General features: G+C 49.3%; 1 protein-coding gene across 5 annotated transcripts in view; it reads right to left on the bottom strand.

Moving 5' to 3' along the window:
- STAG1 (STAG1 cohesin complex component) overlaps positions 1 to 22477 on the bottom strand; it is a 194606-nt gene that overhangs the window by 147233 nt on the left and 24896 nt on the right. For all 5 annotated transcript variants that reach the window (XM_071566923.1, XM_071566920.1, XM_071566924.1 and 2 more), the window contains exon 2: positions 6237 to 6371. In XM_071566923.1, coding sequence (XP_071423024.1) covers positions 6237 to 6265 — 29 coding nt within the window. In that variant the 5' untranslated portion in view covers positions 6266 to 6371. The remainder of the gene's footprint in view (positions 1 to 6236; positions 6372 to 22477) is intronic.

The raw sequence follows: 22477 nt of genomic DNA, 5'->3' as shown, positions 1-22477 counted from the left end.
CGAAGGGATGGGGGACTCTCTGGGGGATGGGGTGGATCTGTGAGGGGTTTGGGGGAGCTCTGTGTGATCATAGCGAGGCTCTTTGAGGGCATGGGGGGGCTCTGTGAGGGCATGGGGGGGGTTATGAGGGCATAGGGCGGTTCTGTGACAGAATATGGGGGCTCTGTGAGGGTGTAAAGGGGCTCTCTGAGGGCACAGGGGGGCTCTGTGAGGGCATGGGGGGGCTCTGTGAAGAGATGAGGGGCTCTGTAAGGAGATGGGGGACTCTGTGAGGGCATAGAGAGGTTTCTGAGGGCATAGGGGGCTTTGAGAGGGAATAGGGGGCATCTGTGAGGGCATAGGGGGGCTCTGTGAGGGCAGTGCTGGAACTTCTGAAGAGATGGGGGGCATTTGAGGGAATAGGGGGCTCTATGAGGGCATAGAGGGCTTCTGAGAGGGAATGGGGGGCTCTGTGAGGGAATAGGGGGGATCTGTGAGAGCATACAGGGGATCTGTGAGGGTAGAGGGGGGTTTATGAGGGCATGGGGGGGGGCTCTCTCAGGGCATAGGGGGGCTCTGTGAGGGCATCAGAGGCTCTGTGAGGGAACAGGTGGGCTCTGTGTGGGAACACTGGGGCTCTGTGAGGGCATAGGGGTATTTATAAGGGCATACGGGGGCTCCGTGAGGAAATAGGGGAGCTCTCTGAGCGAATAGGGGGGCTCTGTCATGGCATAGGGAAGCCCTGTGAGGGAATAGAGGACTTTATGAGGGCATAGGAAGGGCTCTGTGAGGGCATAGAGGGCTCTGTGAGGGGATGGGGGGCCCTGTGAGGGAACAGGGGGGTTTATAAGGCCATAGAGGGCCTCTGTGATGAAATGGGGTGCTCTATGAGGTAACAGGAAGGCTCTGTGAGGGCACAGGGGGGCTCTTTGAGGGCATAGGGTGACTCTGTGAAGGAATAGGTGGGCTCTGTGAAGGAATAGGTGGGCTCTCTGAGGGAAGAGGGGGGCTCTGAGAGGGCATAGGGGGCCTCTGTGAGGGGAGTGCTGGAACTTCTGAAGAGATGGGGGGCTTTGTGAGGGAATAGCGGGCTCTATGAGGGCATAGAGGGCTTCTGAGAGGGGATGGGGGACTCTGTGAGAGCGTAGGAGGGCTCTGTGAAGGCATAGGAGGGCTCTCTGAGGTTATAGGGAGGCTCTGTGAGGGTAGAGGGGGGTTTATAAGGGCATGGGGGGGGCTCTGTGAGGGAACAGGTGGGCTCTGTGTGGGAACACTGGGGCTCTGTGAGGGCATAGGGGTATTTATAAGGGCATACGGGGGCTCCGTGAGGAAATAGGGGAGCTCTCTGAGCGAATAGGGGGGGCTCTGTCAGGGCATAGGGAAGCCCTGTGAGGGAATAGGGGGCTTTATGAGGGCATAGGAAGGGCTCTGTGAGGGCATAGAGGGCTCTGTGAGGGGTGGGGGGGCCGTGTGAGGGAACAGAGGGGTTTATAAGGCCATAGACGGGCTCTGTGATGAAATGGGGGTGCTCTATGAGTTAACTGGGGGGCTCTCTGAGGGCATAGGGTGACTCTGTGAAGGAATAGGTGGGCTCTGTGAAGGAATAGGGGGGCTCTCTGAGGGAATAGGGAGGCTCTCTGAGGGAATAGGGGGGCTCTGTGAGGGCATTGGAGGGGGATTATGAGGGCATATGGGGGCTCTGTGAGGGCATAGGAGGGCTCTGTGAAGGAATAGGGGGGCTCTGTGAGGGAATAGGGGGGCTCTGTGAGGGAATAGGGGGGCTCTGTGAGGGAATAGGGGGGCTCTGTGAGGGAATAGGGGGGCTCTGTGAGGGAATAGGGGGCTCTGTGAAGGGATAGGGCGGCTCTGTGAAGGAATAGGGGGGCTTTATGAGGGAATAGGGGGGTTTATGTAGTCATAGGGGGGCTCTATCAGGGGATGGGGGTCTGTGAGGGGATGGGAGGATCTCTGAGGGCACAGGGGGGTTCTGTGATGGCATAGGAGGCTCTGTGAGGGCATGGGAGTGATGGAACTTGTGAAGGGATGGGGGGCTTTGTGAGGAAATACGAGCGCTCTGTCACGGCATAGCGGGGCCCTGTAAGGGCATAGGGGGGGTTTATTAAGGCATAGGGGGGTTCTGTGGAGGAAATAGGGGGGCTCTGTGAGGGGATAAACGGCTCTATGAGGGCATATGGGGCTTCTGAGAGGGGATGGGGGTCTCTGTGAGGGCATAGGGGGGTTTATGTGGGCATAGGAGGGCTCTGTGAGGGAATAGGGGGGCTCTGTGAGGGAATGGGGGATGCAGTGAGGGCATAGAGGGGTTCTGTGAAGGCATAGGGGCGCTCTGTGAGGGGAGTGCTGGAACTTGTGAAGGGATGGGGGGCTTTGTGAGGGAACAGGGGCCTCTATGAGGGCATAGAGGGCTTCTGAGAGGGGATGGGGGGCTCTGTGAGAGCGTAGGAGGTTCTGTGAGGGAATAAGGGGGATCTGTGAGGGAATAAGGGGGTTTATGAGGGCATAGGGGGGCCCTGTATGGGTATAGGGGGGTTTATGAAGGCATAGGGGGGGTTCTGTGAGGAAATGGGGGGGCTCTGTGATGGAATGGGTGACTTTGTGAGGGAATAGACGGCTCTATGATGGCATATTGGGCCTTCTGAGAGGGGATGGGGGGCTCCATGAGAACATAGGGGGGTTAATGTGGGCACAGGGGGGCTCTCTGAGGGAATAGGGCGGCTCTGTGAAGGAATAGGGGATGCAGTGAGGGCATAGAGGGGTTTATGAGGGCATAGGGGGGTTCTGTGAAGGCATAGGGGGCTCTGTGAGGGGAGTGCTGGAACTTGTGAAGGGATGGGGGGCTTTGTGAGGGAAAAGGGAGATCTATGAGGACACAGAGGGCTCCTGAGAGGGGATGGGGGGCTCTGTGAGAGCGTAGGAGGGTTCTGTGAGGGGATGTGGGCTCTGTATCGGCATGTGGAGCTCGGTGAGGGGAGTGCTGGGCCCTGTTAGGCGATGGGGGGTTCTGCGAAGGGATGGGGGACTCTGGGGAAGGGGGTGGATCTGTAAGGAGTTGGGAGGGAACTCTGTGAGGGGTTTGGGAGGGCTCTGTGAGGAAATAGGGTGTTCTGTGAAAGAATAGGGGTTCTCTGTGAGGACATAATAGGGTGGCTCTGTGAGGGCATAATAGTGGGGCTCTATCAGGGCATAGGGGGGTTCTGTCAGGCCATAGGGGGCATCTGTCAGGGGAGTGTTGGAACTTGTGAAGGGATGAGGGACTCTGTGAGGGAATACGGGGCTATATGAGGGCATAGAGGGCTTCTGAGAGGGGATGGGGGGCTCTGTGAGAGCGTAGGAGGGCTCTGTGAGGGAATAGGAAGGATCTGTGAGGGAATAGGGGGGATCTGTGAGGGAATGTGGGCTCTGAATCGGCATGTGGAGCTCGGTGAGGGGAGTGCTGGGCCCTGTCAGGCGATGGGGGGCTCTGCGAAGGGATGGGGGACTCTGGGGGATGGGGTGGATCTGTGAGGAGTTGGGGGGGCTCTGTGAGGGGTTTGGAGGGGTTCTGTGAGGAAATAGGGAGGCCCCGTGAGGGAACAGGAGGGCTCTGTGAGGGCATTGGGGGGCTCTGTGGAGGCACAGGGGGGCTCTGCGAAGGTACAGGGGGGCTCTGTGAGGGCATAGAGGGCTGTGTGAGGAAATATGGGGGCTCTGTCAGGGAATAGGGGGCTCTATGAGGGCATAGGGGGCTTCTGAGAGGAGATGTGGGGCTCTGTGAGAGCGTAGGAGGGCTCTGTGAGGGCATAGGGAGGATCTGTGAGGGGATGAGGGCTCTGTATCAGGATGTGGAGCTCGGTGAGGGGAGTGCTGGCCCCCTGTCATGCGATGGGGAGCTCTGCAAAGGGTTGGGGGACTCTGTGTGGGATGGGGTGGATCTGTGAGGGGTTGCGGGGGCTCTGTGAGGGGTTGGGGGGGCTCTGTGATGAAATAGGGGGTTCTGTGAGGGAATAGGGGTACTCCGTGAGGGCATAGTGGGGCTCTGTAAGGGAACAGGAGAACTCTGTGAGGGCGTAATAGGGGGGCTCTGTCAGGGCATGGGGGGCTCTGTCAGGGCATTCGGGATCTCTGTCAGGGCATACGGGGGGCTCTGTCAGGGCATACGGGGGCTCTGTGAGCGGAGTGCTGGAACTTGTGAAGGGATGAGGGACTCTGTGAGGGAATAGGGGGCTCTATGAGGACATAGGGGGCTTCTGCGAGGGGATGGGGGGGCTCTGTGAGGGCATGGGGGGAAACTCTGAGGGCATGAGGGGCTCTCTGAGGGAACAGGTGAGCTCTGTGTGGGAACACTGGGGCTCTGTGAAGGCATAGGGGTATTTATAAAGGGCATACGAGGGCTCTGTGAGATCATAGGGGGGCCTCTGTGAGGGCATGGGTGGGCTCTGTCAGGGCATGGGGGGGCTCTCTGAGGGAATAGGGGAGCACTATGATGGCATAGGGGGCTTATAAGGGCTCTGTGAGGAAATAGGGGGGCACTGTGAAGGAATAGGGGGGCTCTGTGAAGGAATAGGCCGGCTCTGTGAGGGAATAGGTGGGTTTATATGGGCATGAAGGGGCTGTGGTAGGACATAGGGAGCTCTATGAGGGGATGGGGGTCTGTGAGGGGATGGGAGGATCTCTGAGGGCACAGGGGGATTCTGTGAAGGCAGAGGGGGCTCTGTGAGGGCATGGGAGTGATGGAACTTGTGAAGGGATGGGGGGCTTTGTGAGGGAATAGGGGGCTCTGTCACGGCATACGGGCGTTTATGAGGGCATAGGGGGGCCCTGTAAGGGCATGGGGGGGTTTATGAGGGCATAGAGGGGTTCTGTGAGGAAATAGGGGGGCTCTGTGAGGGAATAGAGGGCTCTATGAGAGCACAGAGGGCTTCTGAGAGAGGATGGGGAGGCTCTGTCACGGCATAGGGGTTTTTTGTGGGCATAGAAGGGCTCTGTGACAGAATATGGGGGCTCTGTGAGGGAATGAGGGATGCAGTGAGGGCATAAAGGGGTTTATGAGGGCTCAGAGTGCTCTGTGAGGGCATAGGGGCTCTATGTGAAGGGAGTGCTGGAACCCGTGAAGGGATGGGGGACTTCGTGAGGGAATAGGGAGTTCTACGAGGGCATAGAGGGCTTCTGAGAAGGGATGGGGGGCTCTGTGAGAGCATAGGAGGGCTCTGTGAAGGCATAGGAGGGCTCTGTGAAGGCATAGGGAGGCTCTGTGAGGGTAGAGGGGGGTTTATGAGGGCATGGGGGGGGCTCTGTCAGGGCATGAGGGGCTCTGTGAGGGAACAGGTGGGCTCTGTGTGGGAACTCTGGGGCTCTGTGAGGGTATAGGGGTATTTATAAGGGCATACAGGGGTTCTGTGAGGAAATAGGGGTCTCTCTCAGCGAATAGGGGGGCTCTGTGAGGGGATGGGGGGGCTCTGTGACGGCATAGGAGGCCTCTGTGATGGCATAGGGGAGCTCTTTGTGCAGAACACTGGGGGAACTGGGGAAAGGACAGGGACGAACCCAGTTAGTGGGTTTGGGGTTTTTCTTCTCCATCCTCCGGATTGTTTTTACTGATCAATACACTAGTTTTTCTGAAAATGAGCCCGTTTGGTCAGTTGCTATTTCCCTGTTAACACTTCCCCATATGCTCCCTCAGCCCTGTGACCAGGGAGCAGTCTCCTGCCTCCGGAATTCCTCCCTAGCTCCACCTGATGTCCTCTCCAGCCCCTGTCATGTCAGATCTGCCCTCTGTCCTTCCCCCTTCCTGCGCAGCCCTGCTCCACGTGGACAAACCCCTCCTGCTTCTCAGCCAGAGCAGAGCACAGTCAGCCCCTGCTGCCTCCCCTGCAGCAGCCACAGAAGGGCTCTCTGCCCAGCAGCCCCAGCTCTGCCCAGCACCCCCAGCTCTGCCCAGCTCTGCCCAGCACACCCAGCATGGCCAACTACTACCCAAAGCAACACAGGCTTCTGAGAACTCAAAACATCCAGCAGCATAAAAGTAGCAAAGATCTTGTTTCCCTTTTCACAGCAAAAGTTCAGTCTCTGTACACAGAAACACCTTTTTAATTGTTATGTTTTTTACACAGTTTTTCAGTGTATGAAAACACAGAAGGCCTGGAATAGTCCCACTAACCTGCAGTTCCCTCAAGCTTGTGCTTTACCCTCACAATCACCTCTGTTTACTTCAACCTTTTTAAAAACACAGATTTCAAATATATAGAGAAACGTATACTCACTGTAGTACTGGCAAATCTGAAGTAATCATTTTTGCAGCACTCTTAAAAGTAAGAGCTACATAGAACTTCTTCCCAAAGTTATTTTAAGACAACTACTTGGAAACTTCTTTCATGAAAAGAATGTCAAAGTCCAGTCTGTAAGAGAGACAAAAAATTGTTAGATGTGATTCCAAGATAGTCATACATTGAATAAAAAGCACTGTCAACAACACAGGAGAATTTGGAAGTAGCATCACTGTTAAAGGACATGAAATTTAGAACGGATGGCTCCAGAACAGCTTAACCATATTCTTGCCTTGTTTCTACAATGCTGTTTAGGCAACCCTGTGCAATTTAAAAGAAAATTAAGAACTGCCTGTGTTCTGTGTTACCTCCCATATTTAACACACCTCTGCCTCAATGGCACCACACTTACTCCATCAGCTCCCTGGCTCAGCTGATGTGGCTGAACTGCACAGAACAGGCAGAAGCTGTACAAGTGTGTAACTGCAACAGAAGGTACCTTAACTTCATCACAGTGAAGCTGTAAGTTTAACTAATAAACCAGAGGGCACCTGGGGTACCACTGCCCCCACCAGAAACATCTCTGTACCCAAAAGGCCAACCAAGGAGTTGACCAATGGCAGCAGACGTGGCTTTACCATTAAATAACAGCACAATGTGACAGACTCAGTAATCTTCGATGTAATAAACACAGAACTGCCATCCAGTTCTTCAAGAAAATGCAAGTCCTGGAGAAGACAAAATTCTTTGTTTCATTCTCCCCTTCTACAGGTCCTGGGGTAATGTAAAGAGCTGCACCAAGCACTGCAGCTGAGCAGTGGCAATGAATACCCACTGCACGTTTTTAAAACATGGGATATGTTCAAACTCTCATATTTCAACACTTAATTTCATCTGAAAGGGCAAGTTTTTCTGTGCTTTAATAGCTTTGCACAAGGCAGCAGGAAAATCAAGCCAGGAAGAGGTGATGTGACCTGCACCAGACACAGGATCTAAATGGAAGTGCACCACTCTAAACCAGACAGTGCAACATTAAAGGATTATTTCCATCCTACTACACCACATCAGTGTTTATTCACCAAACTGTACAGCATTCACATGTTTTTGCCTCTGGACACCACAGTTCCCATTAGACTCACAGTTGCACACGCCCAGTTCTTCAGTACTTACTACTTGTGCTACCACCAGTTTTACTTACAGCCTCTCAGCATCACACTGAAGTTTTTCACTACATGCTGCCATCTCATTGGCCATTTTTTCTACCATATAATTAGCAAAGCACTTTGCTGCAAAACAAATGCTTACAAACAGGAGGTTTGTTTGGAGTTAAAGGTACCACTCCAGCACTAATGGCTTAAAGGGGGTCATTTTCCACAGCCATGTTGGCGTAAAAGCTCTCCGGTTTCACTATGAGACAGAAGTTACTCTGAATTTTTCAGGAACAAAAATGTTCTATGTGTTATTTGTGCTATTTCCATAAGTGTTTCTTCACTAGAGACACTGCCCATTCTTATGGTTTGAAGGGGAATGGCATGGCCTGTCCACAACATAAAGCAACCACTTCACACACTGGTAAGAATTTATTATAAACACACACAGCATTAGACTGAATTCAGTTCTCAGCTGATTTCCTATACAACAAAATAAAGGCAACAACACTCAGATCTCTGACATGGAGAAGTTCACTCAAATGGGAACAAGACTGAAGAAAAAGGTACTTTTTCTGTACCACACATGCCTATGCTAACTGGACCTCAAAGGAAACCCACCCAGCTTGGATCTTCAGATTACCTAATTCTAGCAAGATACTGGGCAATTTACTTCTCAGAAAAGTTTTCTAACAAAGTTCAAAAAAATTTATGTGTGCTCCACGTGAGCAATTTCCCACAGATGTTTCAGGCATTCTGCACAACTTCTATGTGGGATTTCACTTTTCAATTTTATTTTTCAACCTACTTCTCATCCTTCACAACTGTTGGGCTTTGCATGCTCAGATGTAGCAGCACACAAACCACTCCAGGGAAGTGCTTTCACAGACAGGGAAAATGATATTTGCTCAGAGAGGGCTTATTTGAAAAGCCAAGTCTTGGCCTTAAAGAAAGTATGGAGTGAAGGGTATAAAGAGCCAGAAGCAGAAGAGAGGAGCTGTTTCATTCAGAGGTGACTGAAGAACCCAGGCAGCTGGACCCACAGCCTTGACATGGTGGTGAAGGCAGACCTGACACCCAGGGAACTGCAGGGCCTGGAGGGTTCTCTCACTCTCCTTGCGCCAAACAGGAAACTGCAAAACAAGCCTGGAAAAAACCCATCCACATGGTCAGGTCCAGATTGGACCATGAGAAGATGACACAGTTGCCCTTCTACTCCCTTGTGTTAATAAAGCCAGTGTGTGATAAATACAGGAACTGTCAGTGCTGACAAGCCAGAAAATGAAGACCTCAGAGCCCCCCAGAAGAAATGGCACGATCCTGCCCATTGTGTGTGACTGGCCAGGGCTGGAGCCTCCCATGGGATCCCAGCCCTATCAGCCCCATCCCTCAGCACAGCCCTGCTGGGGGTCCGTCCTGCCCTGCTGGGGATCCTGCCCTGCTGGGGAATCCGTCCTGCCCTGCTGGGGGTCCGTCCTGCCCTGCTGGGGGTCCTGCCCTGCTGGGGATCCGTCCTGCCCTGCTGGGGGTCCGTCCTGCCCTGCTGGGGGTCTGTTCTGCTGGGGATCCTGCCCTGCTGGGGGTCCGTCCTGCCCTGCTGGGGGTCCTGCCCTGCCCTGCTGGGGGTCCTGCCCTGCCATGCTGGGGATCCTGCCCTGCTGGGGATCCTGCCCTGCCCTGCTGGGGGTCTGTCCTGCCCTGCTGGGGGTCTGTCCTGCTGGGGATCCTGCCCTGCCCTGCTGGGGGTCCGTCCTGCCCTGCTGGGGGTCCTGCTCTGCTGGGGATCCGTCCTGCCCTGCTGGGGATCCGTCCTGCCCTGCTGGGGGTCTGTCCTGCCCTGCTGGGGGTCCTGCTCTGCTGCTCCAACTGGAGCTTCCTCAGTCCAGGCAGCTGCTCCAGGACCCCAGCCCAGCCCTGGGCAGGACCCCTGGGCAGGACCCCTGGGCAGGACCCCTGCACTTCCATCAGCTCTAACATTTCTCTGCACCCACAGAAACACCTCCCAAAGGGCAGCCTCGAATTATCACCCACACTGGTTAGGAGTGGGGCAGAAAGCAAACCAGGCCCTGTAGTGACCAGTGAAGGGCTGGCATGCTCAGAACTGTGCTCTCAATTCACTTGTGCAATTAAATTGAGTTTGACAGCTGTGGAAAATTCATTGATCCTTACAGACTACACAAATATTAACCTTCATATTTATGAAAACACAATGGAAAATCAAGACCAGGAAAATCAAACTCTTCTCCTAATCTCGTTCAGCCTGAGAATAAAGTCATTGATAAAAAACACCTGAAAGCTTGAGACATACTCCCATTTTGTCACCTTTATCCCGGCAAACAGGAGAGCAGGGGGAGCAACATTTCATACTTTGGCATTTTGGTTTATTTAAACACAATACAGCCCCTTAACATATGGTCAACTGATTCTATTTTAGTTTTTACAAACAAGTCTGATGTTTTCACTGAATCCCAATTTTAATGACCTTTGCATGTTTCCAGCTTTCTGAACCTGCACATCTATCTTTTAAGATGACATAAATTTATGCTGGCAGAGTTAAAATAACCTATAGAGGAATATAAAGCAGGGAGCAGAAGACACCAGTCAGTTTAAACATACAATGGGAAACAAGCAAATGTTTCTTTTTTGCCTCTGTTTTTCAACCATGCATAATAATCAGGCAGACATAATGACCATTATATAAAACTGCTTCTTTTAAAAAGAAGTATTTTCTAGTAAATTGTCAGGTTTATTACAGTTTTTCTTCAGAAAGTGTCTCAATGAGCTCAGCTTTTAAAAACGCTCTACAATTTTACAACAGTGAATCCAGTATATGCATTCCATCAATATTTCCTGTAGTTTCCACTAACATGCAAAGCTACCCACGTTTTTTTGCAGTCCTTAGGTTGTTTACTTGCCTCTTTGTAGGCAAGTAATTTACTCTTTGTAGCCAAACAACAAAGGAATGAAAAAAAGATATACAAACCCCTGGAACCTGACAGAGTCCTGCCAAGCAGCTCTGTGGTAGCAACAGGCAAATCAAGTTCAATTAACTTTACAATGAACTAGGCACCTACACCTTCTAAAGCTGAAACCAAACCTTAAAACAAACAGAAAACAAAGAAACCCAACTGCTAAATCTAGTAATGAAAGTACAATATAATTGCATTGCCTGGAAGATACTCAAAAGGGAACTGGTATTAGACTGACTCCCAATTCAAAATCCCTTCCTTGTTGACCAACTGACCCTGTCCCACCCAAGTGCAAAATTATTCCAACAATGGCTCACACAAATGGAGCAATGTCCTCTACTATTGACTGGGAGTGCCTGTACACCATAATCTCATTTTCCATGTAAAATAACTTTGCCCCCTCCCTCAGTGCTCCATGTAGCATGGCACATGGTGATGTGCCATGGCACTGCTCAGCACCACAGAACAACACACTGAAAACTCCAGCTTTTCAGACTCAGTTTACAGACAAGATTCATCCCCTCAATATTCTTGGCCAAAAAAAGCATCTGACCAGTAGGAAAAGGTCCCCACCAGCACAAACCACAATCCTGCACGGCACTGGGAGTGGGAGCTCCAACCCCTTCCATCAACCACGTGAGGGGGAAGAGAGGATCTCACAATTCTAGCCTTTACTGCTCCATCCATGCAAGGCCTTGGGAATGCCACCTAAATCCTTCCTGCCCATCTGCAAAGGGAAAATAATATTTAGGAGCTGGAAGTGTAAATTCTAAATCCTGCAGAACTAGAAAAACAGTCCCCAGAACTAACTCTGTAACAAATGCTGTGACTGTGTTCTTCACCACTCAGGAGTTTTTGTTTCCTTTGGATTAGCTATTTCTATATAAGCATAAGCTTTATTCCTGCTACAGGTTTGAAACTTGAAACAAATTTATTCATGTTGACCCTACAGACACTGGATCTGAAAGCCAAGTCAGAGCACCACTTCCAGCTCTGATTTTGAAAGCCCACAGCATCATTTAAGGCACTGTGGTTATGTAGCCTATGTTTAAGATAATTTCATTGAAGTTCTATGCAAAATCCACATTTCACTTTATCACATTTCCGTAGGTACTTAAACCAAGACTGAAAATCCGAGTGACAGAAAAATGATCAGAGCAGTGGTGAGTTCCCCACTCCTTACAGTGCATGGCAAGCTCTGGCCATATGTGGTCTGCAGCATTCCAGCATTCCTAATCCAGTCAAACCATGACAGGAGGAGGAAATGGCGGCAGCAGCCAGGCTAGCACAGCTCCACTTCCTACCTCCCTCCAAGTCATACTGGGCATGTTTTTGTAGCACTGCACAGCCCTCCCCACACGTGTCTCTGCTGTTGCTGCCACCACTCCAGTAGGATCATTGGATAGAGGGACAGTTCTCGACAAACACAAACCCCTGGGAGAGCCAGTTGATGTTTGTGCTGCCACTCAGAGCTGGACAGGCAGGAGCCAGGGACACACAGGAATCCAGGGAGGGCAACAAATGGAACCACATGGTCACACCGGGGCAGGAGCAACACCATGCACAGGGGTGGGACCAACCCTCTGGAAAGGAGCTTTCCCAAGAGACCTGGTGACATCAGCTCCAACAGGAGCCAGGAATTTGTCCTTGCTGCAGAGGCCAAGAGCACCCCTGGGCTGCCTGAGGCCCTGCCAAGCACTGGGGACCCTTCCTGTCTACCCAGAGCTGTGCCCTGTGCTGGGCTCCCAGTGCAGGAGAAACACGTTGTCTGCAGTAAGGGGACAACTCTGAGCAGTTTGGATGGGGTTATCAGGACAGCAAGCTGAGCACAGACAATTGTTTCTCCACAGAAAATGTCAGTAGGAAATTAATACAGAAAACAGAAACAGGGAGGTGAGCTTGCTGAGGCAATGCCTGTAATGCAACAGAAATACAAGGCCAAGGACAACACAGAGGGACTGTACACACAACTACAACATTCAGTAGACGTCTACTGCACTGACTAAAATTTCTTCTTTTTTTCTCCCACTGTTACAGGTATTTCCAGACGTGTCACACATACCTGTGGGAACAAGAACTCTTGTGGCAACCCTGAGCTCTCCATTTAATGTTGCCTTCAGCTGCAGTTGTCTCCTCAGTTGCACCTTTGAGTAGAACTTACTCTACCGGCAAAACAGCTGTTGCTGCTTCCTCTCACCAAATGCCTTTAGCCTAGAAAGGTCCTGCCCAGTCAGCCAGAAGAACCAGCTGAAGACTCACTTTGTGGGTATGATGTTATTCTGTGCTCTTCACCATTAGAAATGCAAGGCCTCGCACTGAAAGGTTACACAAATCACTCCTTCCAGAGCTGGGAATAAAAGTCTTACATGACAAAACCTCTGAGTCCTACTGCCACATTTCTATATTTAGTTCTCTAAAAATGTGTGAACTGCCAAGCCCAATCAGTTTTGCTGTATCTTCTGCTGCTGTTTCCAGGAGGTAGCAGCTAATTCCTGTCCTGTGCAGGTCTGTGCCCAGGCACCCACCCCACGATCACACAGCAAAGCTGATACAACCTTTTTTAACCATGGTTATAACAATACAGTCAATTTAAATGTCACACATCACTCAGAAAATTCTGTTTGATCTCCAGTGTTTACTCCAATAGCTTTTAACTATATTATCATGTACTGCTTTCCTCTAACACCTGGAATGGTCAATACTCTAAGTACTAATTCATGCTTTGTTCAAATTATCGCCCGTAGATCTGGCTTGCTCAAGAACAGAAATGTCATCCTTTTCAATTTGCAATTATTATTTTTTTAAATAAACATAAATTTGATGGACTGAGCCCATTGAGAACATTGCTTCTTTGTTATCCTTACAGACCCTCCAGACTCACTCCGCAGACGCTCCCCAAGACACTTGACCTGATTTTCTGGAGCCCTGAGCACTCACAGCTGGGGCTGAGCTCACTGGGGGCTGCGGCCACTCCGTCACTCACAGGGCAAGTCATCATGGTCTGATTGCACAAGACTAACAGTTAAGGCACTGAGTTCTAATGTTAGCCCAGTATCTGGATGATTAAGGTCTAAATTAACGACTTGCTCCCTCCCATCTGCCCCTCAGGATAACACCAGCCACCCACCAGCCTCCTGCCCACCTGCTCTGAACACAAAACACACGGAATGGAAAGGGCTCCATAAGCTCAGATTCTAACCCCCTCAGACTGAGCACGAGGATCCCTGAAGCCTCCTGCTCCTCTGCACTTGTATATCCAAAACCCAGGAGTCTTGAGATAAATTCAATCACCTTTTTAAGATGATGCAAGAAAACGGAGAGGCACAAAAAAGCCCATGGGACAAATTTCAAGTTGAGAGGGATTGTGCCTATCATACAAACTGTGGTGTTGTCCTCCAAACAAAAGACTGAGCAATCAATAAAAACTTGCAAAAGACCAAATAATGAAAGGGACAGCACGGGTGTGAGTTATCAAGATAATTAAATGCTTCCCCCAGAAAGTACTGGCCTGATCAGCTGATTTCTTAGAAGCCAATTCAGCTCACTCAAATGGCCTCAGACTTCTCAAGGTGGTTTCAGCAGCCCAAGCCAGAGCTCCAGGAGGCTCAGACATGCCTGTGCGTGGGAGAGCAACAGGAGAGAACAGACACTGAGGGAGGATGACTTCCTTTTCCACATGTGAAAACTGCTGCAAATCCAATGGAGAGCAGAACCACCTCTCTCTCAGGGAGACCAGGACAAGCAGTGGGTCTGTACTGCGGCAGGGAAAACTCAGGTAAGACCCAGACAGACTTGGCAAGGGCTAGTGAAGAACTCCAGCAGTTCACTCAGTCAGTTGGGAATTATCCACCACTGAAGATTTCTGCTTTTCCCAAGTAGATGGGTCATGTTTGTCAAGTACAACAGGCGAAGTCTGTGGTAAAAGCTTATTCTGAGGAGACTGAAACAGCTGGGAAAAAAACAGCCCAGGTTTTGGAACAGGGCCTGCTTTGGGTCTGAAAACACAGTGCAAGTGTAACTGTGCTGCTGCAGGGTAAAGGCTGAGACCTACACAAACTCTGTGTCCCTCCTTTATCCCCAAACTTCTAATGCTCCTGTGACTTCACCCTCAATCAAACCCATATGTGAAAGTAATTGAAATTAAATGCAGTGATTAAACTCACACTCAAGCACTGCAGTGAGTGAGTGCTTATTCCTGCAAAATAATCCATGTCTAGAGGAGGGCAGGAATCCCTGGTGGAGTCAGACAAGTGAGACAGGCACAGAGGCTTTGGATCCTCCTCTCTGTGCAGCACAAAGCACAGCAGGCCCTGGGCACACACAGGCCACAGGCACACCAGAATAACTGTTAACAGATTTTTATGCTACCTCAGAAAAGTGTTTACTCATCTGTAATTTTTCTCAGCAGTGGACATCTGGTGTTCTATTATTCATTGCATCTGGAAAACTGCCAACAATAAAACCAATTTTCACAAAAAGAAGCAAAGCCTGACATGTAGAACACTGGAAAAAGGAAACAACTCTCAGAATGGTTCAGGGTTTTGTTCTCTTTGTTTTGTCTTTTCTTTCTTCCTCATATGGGACTCCAAGGAGAAATTCAAGAGGAACTGCAGAAGTTTGCCCAGACTATAAAAGAAAACATGCAATGTGGAGTCACATATAGATTAAAAACTCTGGGAAGTAATTGATTCTGGTCCTCACTGGAACTTACAGGGGACGTGCACAAAGGCTGGATGAAAACAAGGTCACTAAAATACCTCAGCTGCTGCCAGAAAGGATGTTTGATGGTTAGTGGAGAGAGACTCTTCATGTACCAAGCAGAAGAAAATGTAGGACCACTCTAAAGTGTAATATTCTACCAATTTGCTGATAGCACCTTAAACACCCTCCCCTCAAAAGAACATGAAGCCACAGGGGTTGTTCCAAAGAAGAGGTGTGTGGAGCACTGTGTTAAAGCATTCCCACCCTGGAATGCTGATCTTTCAGAACCCCCCATGTCTTGCACCCCAAAAGCTTCCAGAAGCAGCTCCATCAACTCCCTCACTGCCAGGCCCATCAGGATCCTCAGCCTTGCAGAGGTCCAGGCCCCTCCAGCAGCAAATGGTCCTGGACACCACCCAGGGGTGGCTGAGGCACTGAAACCCTCTGCTCTGGATTCACTCACTCCAGAGAGAACCTGCCAGAGTTTTAGGCCAAGAGACTCTTTCAGTGCTGTCAGTTCAGGACCTGGAAGATCCTGGAGTACCAGTTTTTCCAACTGCACGGACTTCAGTGATGCTCAAATGACAAAACCCCATGGACTCCTGTCCTCCTGCCTCACTGTCAGCAGGTTGGAGACACAGCTTCACCCTCAGCCTCATGAAGCTCATTGGCATCTGTTTCATTTATTCACTCAAACATCATCTTTTTGTGTACAGGAGGGTATGTGGGATTTTTTTAGTAATTAAATCTCTCTTGTTTTGAACTCCTCAGAAGAGGGGTTGCATTTAATAAAGGGATTACTAAATAACCAACAGGCATTTTCTGAGGTGCATAAAGCAGTATCTCTGCAGTGAGGCACTTGAATGCCCTTCCTTTTAGTAACCATTTTTAACTTGTACAGGACTTCCACTGATGCTCTTCATTTAAGCAGGAATAAATTTCAACAAGAAACATAAGAAAGCTGTTTTTCTTCCACTGTTAAATATTTTTAGCCCAAATAGCTCTGTAAATGATTAAAAGAAAAATCCCATTTGCTTTAGCATAACAGAGACTTCTCAAAAGAGCTCACAGGAGGACAGATCTTTTGACTCGATTGTTGACACTCTGCTGGAGTACTGACAGAATACAGGGATGTACCATGGAGGGGGAGTCATTTCCATAGCCTTCCTCTATCCATTAGCCAGAGAACCTAAATCACAAACACCTGAAAAGCTCCTAAAAGAATTTGTGAAAACTGAACAAGAGCCCTAAGGTGGCAGACCATAAAAGTTTAGGTTGTCCAAGAAAGTCATTAAATTAGAAGTATGTATATCTATAAATAACAGAATCAAACCCTACTTCCCACTCCCAACCATTTCCTGATGAAATCCAACATCATATCAAACCAGACACCCTTCACCTGTGTCCTGCACCACTCCAGTCCCTCTTCTGAAAGGAGCCACAGCTGCACCTTTCCAGGAAAAACCACCTAAGCCCTAAATCCCACCATGTCCCAGACACCAAAGGAAGAGCTCAGAGTAATCCCACACCCTGACCATTAGCAGAACAAGCTGACAACCCTGATCTGGTACCTCTTTATTAAAACTTGCTCCAGGTTCTTCCCCCCATAAAGAAGCAACACCACTCTCCTGCTCCAGGAGGCTTTTATGTGCTCCCCAAGACTGAGAGGCCTGGCAGGTCTCCAGTCCAGTACAAGGGATGGAACAAAACCCAACAGAACATGTTAAAGAATTTCCCTTCACTACTCAGTGAGCTGGTTATCCACAAGACAAACTAAACTGCACCTGTAAACCACACAATTTAAATCATCCCTCCCTCAAACTGCCACTGCTGCCACCAGCACATTAAGTCAGATCACCAGTTTCTCATTCTGTGAAACCATATTTTGCCTTAAGAACTTAAAAACCCACCAACTCCAGAGTCCATATGCTGCTAAATACCTTCAACCCATCCCAACCTGACACTGCCCCAGGCTAAAGGCACTGGAATAGGCCCATAAACATGCCAAAATCCTTGTGGGCTTACTTAAGGAAAGATTTCTAAAGATATAACCCTTGTTCTAAAACACACAGACAACACCTGTTTTTCACTCTGAAAACTCATACACTTACAAAGTCCTCCCATGTGTGACACCAAGCAGACACTCTGCTATCAGACTGTTCCCAGAGCCCACGCTGCTGGTAGTTTTCTGTCCACCACCACAACACTCCTGGCCAGAGCCAACAAGGTGCAACCCACACAAGCCTTCCAGTCAGGGCAGTGTTCCAAGGAGCCCAGTGTGTGAGGAAAGGCACTCACTGTGCACCAGCACTGACCTAAGGGGTTACATAGAAACAGAGCAGCACTTTGAAGGGACTGAACAAACATCACTGATGTTCTTCTGCCAGTTGCACATCTTGATTATCACACATGGCACCGACCTGAATCAGCTATGCAGTTAAACCCTGCACTGGACAAGCACACCTTGAAATACTTTCCTCTCGTCCTCCAATCCTAAAACAACCCAACCACCACAATGAACCTCTGGGGAGAAGTGTGTTTTTTCAGTGGACACGTGCAACCATGCTGGAACTAAAAATCAAAAGCCTCGCACCTTGTTCCCCAGATTACCTCATACTGCAACCAAAATTCAACCCCAAATCCACAGATCCCACACGAACACAGTTCACCAAAGCCCAGCAGTGGCTTTGCCAAAACTACACAGGTGAACACCAGGACTGGCAGCAAACACCAAAATAATGGTTTACCAGCAGAACACTTCCCAGAACAAAACCACAGCACCCCTAAGTTCTCATTCCTGATTCTGAACACTTAGGAAAGCACATGGCAGGAAAATAAAAATTCATGATCCTTTTAAATAACTGACTCATAAGGCAAAGTGGCTTTATCCCACATTTATTCCTCCATCCCTGTGAGTTATCTCTCTGCCCCCACAGCCAATCCCTCCCCACACTTCAGCAGAGCTCGCAGCAATGAACTGCCTTCTGCCTGTGCTGGGCCTGGGGACTGGGACTGCATTGCAGTCTAAAGCAGCTCGATCAGGAACTTGCCTACTTTTCCACAGCAGTATCATCTGATCTACAAAATGTACCTACAAACCTTTCCTGATGCAGATTCAGACATGGCAGGAAAAGAAGAATCCAAGGACTCAAGAAATGAAAGACAAGCTAAACAGGGTTGGCTGCTCACCAGTGTTCCCTACTGACCTCCCTGACACACCAGGCACAAGAAATCAATGAAATAGTAAGAAATAGGAGATAAGTTATTATCAAGTACTATGTAAAACTGGTAATAGTTCTGCAACCGTCCAAAATGCAAATGTCACTGGGGAAAAGACAAATTAGCACTTGGGAACAAGATTTACTTTAGCCCAGTAAATAATCCTGAAGAAAATCTTTTATCATTCAGTGATTAATTGTGGTTCGTCAACAACCCCAGGAAGAACTGGCAGGGGGTGAATCTGTCTATTCTTTGCTGTTTAAAAATGTCTTGCACACCACAATAAATCCATTAGAAGTGAAACTTTCTCAGGAAAAAATGCTTGAGTGAAAATGGTATTTCTTTCATTGCTTGGTTATTGCTCAAGATAGAGGAATGATGACAGTACAGAGGTGAGGTGATGATCACTCTGTGTGCAACCACTTGAGAGCCCAGTTCCAACCTGGACAAGCTGAAAACCCAAAGAAGTGTTCCTGAAATAGAAGGAGGAGAGGCAGCAACACAGAAGCCAACGCATGACCTGGACAAGAAGCTGGTTCTGTTCCATCTCCCAAGGACCTCACCCGCAGCTGTTTGCCCTCCAACTCCTGACAATTTCTGAACACGCTGCCAAACACAACCAGACCTGACAGAAGGTCAGGACAGGGGTCTCTTAAGGTTATTTTTTAAACCAAGCCCAGGCTGAGTCCAGCACTGTGCTGAGGGTGGAGGTGGGTTGGGATCAGCTGCTCTTTGTTCTGTTTATCAGGACACAGCTCAGGGTGTCACCCACGTGTCCTGCTCTGCCCAGCTCAGGGTGTCACCCACATGTCCTGCTCTGCCCAGCTCAGGGTGTCACCCACATGTCCTGCTTTGCCCAGCTCAGGGTGTCACCCACGTGTCCTGCTTTGCCCAGCTCAGGGTGTCACCCACGTGTCCTGCTTTGCCCAGTTCAGGGTGTCACCCACATGTCCTGCTCTGCCCAGTTCAGGATGTTACCCACACGACCTGCTTTGCCCAGCTCAGGGTGTCACCCACACGTCCTGCTCTGCCCAGCTCAGGCTGTCACCCACACGTCCTGCTCTGCCCAGCTCAGGCTGTCACCCACATGTCCTGCTTTGCCCAGCTCAGGGTGTCACCCACACGTCCTGCTCTGCCCAGCTCAGGGTGTCACCCACGTGTCCTGCTCTGCCCAGCCCAGCCAGGGTGCTGAGGACACTGCACTGGAGGTGTGACACACAAACTACCCTGCTGGACTGCCTGCAGGAACAGGACAGAACACCAGAATCTGCTTCACTATCTCCACTGACCACACACCACCTTATTTCTCACCTTCCTCCTCTCGGCCCTTTGACTCAATACAAACACATTCATTTGAAGGCACAATGATGCTCAAACTGCAAAGCTGTCACCAATTTACTTGGATACTCTGTCTATAAGTTGCAAACAGTGATGATTTCCTTATTAACTGTATCTTGCAATGCTTACAGAAATATGGGAACACTTTTTTCGTTCCTAAGAGTTACACAGACAAGCAGATGGCACAAACTGCAATCAGTGCAGCAGTGCCTGACAAGCATCATTCATTTCTGTGCTCCCAACTTTAAAGCAGAGGCAGAAGTGCTTTCTCCCAGTAACACTGACACCAGTCCTTCCCCCCAGACAAGGAAGACCTTTGTGATCTGGGAGACACTTAAACAGTTCATTGGACTAATGCAGCAGTTTTCAGCTCAGTAGCTTAGATATAAAGCTCAGCCAATATGGACCACTCAGAGACAGAAGAAAGGTCTTGCCTCCCTTGGAAAGGCTTCCATCAGATGAAAGCTGCTCCATGATGTTGGGAGTGAAGTTATCAGCAGTTTCAGCATGAACTGACAGAGTGCTCTCTTTTTCTAAAGATACCCAAACAGAGAGGAAACCCTACAGCACTGGAAAGCCAGAACATGGGATCTTCCAGCAACCCAAAACCTTTCCTCTCCCATGGGTAAAAATAAGGCAACCAAACCTCTTCCCCACCTTTATCCCCATAGATTGTTAACCTTGGCTGTGAATTGGGAAAGGAAAACAAGGATTAATTACCGAGACTCAAAATACAGAGTAGCTGCAGTGAGATGCCCCACAGGCCAACAGATGCAACCAGGAGTTACCTGCAGGAGCCATTCTGCACAAACCAGCATCTCCCAGGGGCCCACCAGCAGGAACACTGTGCAATCCTGAGCCTTTCCTGACACAATCAAAACTTGCACAAAAATGTGTTGGGGGTCCAGGGGCATCTCCTGGTTTCGGTGTGTGTGGAAGGTCAGAGCTCCACTCGGGGCAGTGCTCAGAGCACGGGTCACACTGTCCCCAGCAGCCGGAACAGCCCAACGCCTGCTGCTCACGGAATGACGGTCTCTGCCAGCACCAGCCCTGCCTGGACACACACAGCTCACTGATCTCTTCCTGGTGAGTGGCAAACTTAGAAAAAAAGAAAAATTAACAGATGAGAAAAGAAGAAAACCTCTTGCCTAGAAGAGAAGAGAAATACCTTCTACCATCAAGTACAAGACACTGAAAATAGAAAAGGCACAGTTCTCTCAGCACTGCTGGTAAAACTGAGCAAAACTTCCCAGCAGCTCTGGAAAAGACAAGCTGAGGGGGGGAAATTCCAGCAGCTGATCCACACAAGTAGACATTTTCCCCATAAGACTCTGTGGCTTTTGTTTCTACACAGAAGGAGTCAGGCCATACAGTTTTAAATGTTGAAGAATTTGAAGGTACTTTCTTCTGGCCTTTGGAAAGACAGGCACAGATTTGCAGTATCTCTTACACAGTTACATAAAATGAAAATACATCCAGTAACTGATATCTGAAAGTGTCAGGCTGTAAGAGCAAGAGTGAGAGTATGCTGAAGCATTTCCTTAAATAGATTCTCAACTCCCATGAGATAAGAGCAAGTTCTAACCAAAAATTGTAACCCCAGAGTTAAATAAGGGAACATTTCCTCTAGGAATAATCCCCACAGAAAACACAACGAAGACATAAGTTTTCATTTTTCTTGTACCTGGTCCTGCCTCCTTCTTCCTACAAATTATTCAAATAAATGTAAACACTAATCCATAAGCACTGTCTTCACCCCTGAGGCAAAGTCAGAGCAAGCTTTTCCAGAGCACACAGTATACACAAGTACCTTCAATAAAGCATTCAGCAATCATTTGTATACTAAAATAGTATACAAATACTGTCAAGGAAGGTTTTTTTCCAGGGGTTATTTCAACACTTAGCACTTTCACAAATGACGTTCTCAAAACACAGAGAACATGACCACATACCAGTGAATAAAACAAAAAAAGAAAACAACATGGAAGAGAGATTTTTTTTTCCAGCAGAGCTTTGGGATGTGGTTTCATACACCAGCTGAACCAATCTGATGGGTTGCTGTTGTCCAAAATGCAGTTCTGCTCTTTCCTCCTGCTCCTGACCACACATTCCTGCTCCTTCTTTCAGGGCAGCTGGGACACCTCACAAACTACCTGGATGGAGGGACAGGAGACACTGGAAAAGAAGAGAAGGGAGCAAAGCAGCTGCAGCCCCAGTGCCCCCCTGCACCCCCACAGTCTCCCCTGCTCCCCAGAGAGCAGCACAGCTCCCCCAGATCGATTCACAGCTGTTGGGGGGACACAAGAGGCAACTCAAGCAAAGCTCACACTGAACACTCCATGCTACAGCTGGAGAAACCCCCAGCACATTACAGAGCCACAGACCCCTTCCTACACCTGCATTATCTTCATTTATCACAGTCTAAAATCATTCATTTTCTAGTATCTTAAGGCAGTGTTAATGCAAGGCTGAAAATAATGGCCTGGTGATAGGTTGGTCACTCTAAAAGAGATACAGGAATGATCTCTAATGAGAGGAGTAGAAATAAAAAATTAAACAAAACCTCAGGAGAGACTGTTAGAGAACTGCATTAGAGAAAAAGGCAAATGCAAAGAGTTTGGGATGGAGTCCTCTGCACAGTACTTTTCATTAATTTTCAGAGCAAACTGAAGCACAGTCAGTGGGAAGCAACACCTGAATGAATCTCTGAAAGCCCAGGCAGGACCACCCGTGGCCACTGCCCTGACCTGCAGCCCCCACGCCCCTCCCTGCCTGGCTGTGCTGGCCCGTGGCTTTCTGCCCACTGCCACAATCCAGGAAATCCACAGCAAGATTAAACATTGTTTTCCAGTTGTTTGTACCT

The sequence above is a fragment of the Pithys albifrons genome, chromosome 11 (assembly GCF_047495875.1).
Source record: "Pithys albifrons albifrons isolate INPA30051 chromosome 11, PitAlb_v1, whole genome shotgun sequence".
Taxonomy (NCBI): domain Eukaryota; kingdom Metazoa; phylum Chordata; class Aves; order Passeriformes; family Thamnophilidae; genus Pithys; species Pithys albifrons.
Note: the sequence above shows the minus strand (reverse complement) of the source record. Positions and strands in the feature narration are given on the sequence as shown.